The sequence below is a fragment of the Colobus angolensis genome, unplaced genomic scaffold, assembly GCF_000951035.1.
Source record: "Colobus angolensis palliatus isolate OR3802 unplaced genomic scaffold, Cang.pa_1.0 Scaffold282, whole genome shotgun sequence".
NCBI classification, from domain to species: domain Eukaryota; kingdom Metazoa; phylum Chordata; class Mammalia; order Primates; family Cercopithecidae; genus Colobus; species Colobus angolensis.
This window is the reverse complement of record NW_012116066.1, coordinates 187640-191655: the sequence shown is the minus strand read 5'-3', so window position 1 is coordinate 191655 and position 4016 is coordinate 187640. Positions and strand designations below refer to the sequence as shown.

Sequence of the window (4016 nt, the reverse complement as noted above, 5' to 3'; positions counted from 1 at the left end):
CTTTCATCACTGAGATTCTCTTTGTCCAATTTCTTGGCTTTTTCTCTTTTGTCCAATTCTTTTTCATCTCCTTTTTCTGGCTTCTTGAGCAGCTTTAAAAAGAAAATGTTTATTTTTATTTTGAAGGCTGGGACACTATCTTCTGATTCTATTAAAAACCCAGTATACCAAATATTTAAAATTTAGACTAGACAAGGCCCCCTATCTCTGCAGGTGCGCTTAACCTTTCAGGTGAACAACTAGTGCACAAGAGCAGTAATTTACTAAAAGGATGCTATTAAAGTGTTATCCACTTGAACGAAGTGGTTTAATCACTTTGTGGCAATAGGATCAAGACTCCTTTGGCTTTTACTCTAAGGCAGGGTCTTGCTCTGTTGCCCATGCTGGAGTGCAGTGGCATGAACATGGCTCACCGCAACCTTGACCTCCTGGGCTCAAGTGATCCTCCTGCCTCAGCCTCTTGAGTAGCTGGGACAACAGGTGCACGCCACTACATCTGGCTAATTTTTAAATTTTTTTGTAGAGACAAGGTCTCACCATGTTGCCCAGGTTGGTCTCAAACTCCTGGGCTCACACCATCCTTCTGTCTCCGTCTCCCACAGTGCTGGGATTACAGGTGTGAGCCACTGTGCCCGGCCTCCTTTGGCTTTAAGTGGGTCAACCTTTAAGTGAACCAATGCATACTTCGAAGTATGCTGCTGTAGCAAACCAGCATTTTGATATAACTTGACGGGAAACAGCCCACAAATTTTAAGTGCTAGGCAGATCGTTTCTGTTGGGACTGTTTTTATGTAGTGCTTGGAATGACAAATATCTTGGTCACCAAAGGAGAGATCCATTGCAGGAATAATTTTGCCTTGAGCCTGAGAATAACATACTTATGATGGTACAATTATCTTGCCATTAGAGATGAACAACAAGAATTATTTGGCATTTGATTTAAAAATCTAAATGCCTTATACAACCAAATAGTGAAGTTCCATCTCTACTGAGTAGGAACTCTGTATTCAATACCATAGATACTGACACATGTTCAAAAATGCCATTTTTTCTCACATCCCTGCTATAAATCTCTCGAGAATACCTCCAAGTGTTGGATAATCAGAGAGATTTTTAGGCAAAATAGAAGAATTTCAAGTCTCAGAGTGAAGGCATCATACAAGGTTCATCTCAGGGTGAAGGCATCATGTAAATTACTAAGCAAAAGGCAAAGCACCACAAGACATAAGCACAAAGCACTTTGGCACGCAGACAGCCACTGCAAATGGTGAGTCCAAAATGCACACTGAGAAGCACCAGTGTGAAGTGAGGATACCATGTACAGATTTCATTGGAAGTGCTCTTATTTCTCCAATGAACATCCTTATTAGAAACCAAGGTGTTCATTACTCTAATAAGAACATTAATGAATGTCTCTAGCATGGCTGGCTCTACCTTCTGCCTTGCTGATTGTTAGGAATAGCAAGTCAAGTCACTTGTGGCATAGCAGACAGAGAGATTGCTGGAAAGAATTAAGATGAGAAACTCCGTCCTCCCCCAAGCCCCTCACCACCAGTAATGAGCCCCGTAGAGACTTAGGGAACCCTTACTACATAAGCTGCTGAGTTTTTAGGAAATAAAATAAGGAGACCCTGCCACCCACTCTGTGATATTTGCTTTGACTTTATCTGAAGTACTAGGTACTAGTACTTCCCCAGGAAATATGTTGAAACAAGGGCTACCCAAGCCATGCCCTCAGAAGGGAAGTAGCAAGGCTGGGATCTTTCTGCAGATTTTCTTCTTCCCAAATGCAATGCATGAATCCGAATCTGCTACTCACAGATTCCCAGCTATATGCAGGAAGATACTATGGGAGTCATGTGAGAGGGAAAGGCACATAATGCAGGGTATTTATCCCTAGTCCTCTCACAAGGCAGCCAGTTATGAGAAGCGTATAAGAAGATGAGGCATGGTTGTCCTCTGGCTGTATGTCAATGAAGCTTCTGGGAACACAGCAGAGCATCAGGAAGTCACCTGGGCTTCCTTTTAAAGCAGAAATTTATAATAAAATAGTTCAGCTTTTAAGAAGACTCAAGTCAATCTGAAGGGGTTTTCAACAAGTAACACTACCACCACCACCACCAAAAGGACTTATTAGCTAAGACCTGTGTGTGTGACATGATACTAGATGCTCTGTATCATGTACTTGGTCCTTACATTTTTCTGATTCACAGCTTGTAACAGAAACCTGTGTACCTGAAGACAGTGGAAAACAAACAAATGAGGTAACTTCATGTATCAATTATGAAGGAAAAGCTGAATAAAACCCATAAATCATGCCAGCCAGCCCTAAGCCCTCATTTACTATGAATTTAGAGGACAGTAGTCTACAAATCAAACATTTTCAATGACAAAAATAGCACAGATCTGCACCGAAGAAATAATATACTACTAAATCCTTTTAAATGATCTTAAATTTAAAAACTAATACTATTAGCATTACAGGAAAGATTTTTATTGTATCACTTCCCCCCAAAAGAGCAAAAACAAAACAAAAAATTCATTTACACCAACACAAGTCACATGCATATTTAAAGAAGTAGATACATGCAATTTTTAGCAACATGCAGTCAGTTTCAGTACTCTCATACCTTAATCTTTGGTTCATCCTTTAATTTGTCCCTTTCTGGAATTCTGTCTATCTTCTTTAACTTTTCTATATCTTTCCTTTTTCGTTTCTCCTCTTCTTTCCATTTCCTCCTCTCTTCTTCTCTTTGTCTTTTTCTTTCTATTTCTCTCCTCCTTCTTTCTTCTCTCTTTTCTTCTCTCATTCTCTAGAAAGAAACATCAACACAAGTCTTCAAATAAAATAATCATCACCAAAACCCTAATCAATCCCGAAGGCATGGTAGACCCCCGACTGAATAATCTTTCCTTCCTACTTTCTACAAAGTGGTATTCTACCACTGTTACCCCCACTCCACCCAGAAAACGAAAGGCAATGAAGACCAGGACCTGCTAATATTAGTCTTCCACTGCTGCCTTACTATCTCTCCAGAGGCTTTCAGAATATCAAAAGAGTGTCTCTGGGACAACCTAAGAACATTCTAGGTTTGTAGAGTGAACTCCTGGTCCAACAACCAGAGTGAAGGACAGGGCCAGAAAGTGAGACCAACAAGGCAAATCCTTAAAGAGTAATAGTGGAAAAAGAAGCTATTTATCCTCTAGAAACCCAATGCTCTTAAAATGTCTATAGAATGCAAAGCAATGAAATTAAAGTATTGAGAGAACTATAAAGACAAAAGATTTACCTGCTTGTTTTTCAGGAAGCTCAAAAGTGGGGTTGTCTTTTTAGCTACATAAATGTAAACAGATTATTAATAATACTTATCAACCCCTAGAAAGGGTTCCATTTCTGACATTCCCTGCCAACCACCCAAGGTGGGAAATGTGTACACCCCTTATGCAGAAAGATCACAATTGTAATATCAGAAAGAAGTTTTACAGCATTCGATTTCAACAATATGGGATTAAAATACCTTTTAAAAAGTGAAGAAATTCAAATTAAAACAACAAAATAATTTCTTAAAAGAGTTATTCCCAATTGATGAGAATTAAGTACTTAGGACATTCTCTTGTTTTACTAAGCATAAGTAAACTTGTTCAACTGGAAGAAGTTGGGGGGAAGGGGCTAAAAATATGTAATCCTTTTGACCCCATAATTTCACTTCTGGGAATTTATTCTAAGAAAGTTACCAGAAATGGGCTTATACTATGTATCCATTAATAAAAGTCAAGTTTTGGAAGAATATTTTTCATTTTCAACATTCTGAATAAGCTATTAGCCTTACAGCCACTTTTTAAAACACATATTTGGCCGGGCGCGGTGGCTCAAGCCTGTAATCCCAGCACTTTGGGAGGCCGAGACGGGGGGATCACGAAGTCAGGAGATCGAGACCATCCTGGCTAACACGGTGAAACCCCGTCTCTACTAAAAAAATACAAAAACAACTAGCCAGGCGAGGTGGCGGCGCCTG

The 4016-nt window shown here is 39.6% G+C and overlaps 1 protein-coding gene across 1 annotated transcript in view; it reads right to left on the bottom strand.

Annotated features, from left to right (window-relative positions):
- UPF3B (UPF3 regulator of nonsense transcripts homolog B (yeast)) overlaps positions 1–4016 on the bottom strand; it is a 21318-nt gene that overhangs the window by 3714 nt on the left and 13588 nt on the right. The window contains exons 6-9 of the mRNA XM_011948712.1: positions 3291–3334; positions 2631–2813; positions 2197–2235; positions 3–92 (exon numbers count right to left, since the gene is read on the bottom strand). Of these exons, the coding sequence (XP_011804102.1) occupies positions 3–92; positions 2197–2235; positions 2631–2813; positions 3291–3334 (356 nt within the window). The remainder of the gene's footprint in view (positions 1–2; positions 93–2196; positions 2236–2630; positions 2814–3290; positions 3335–4016) is intronic.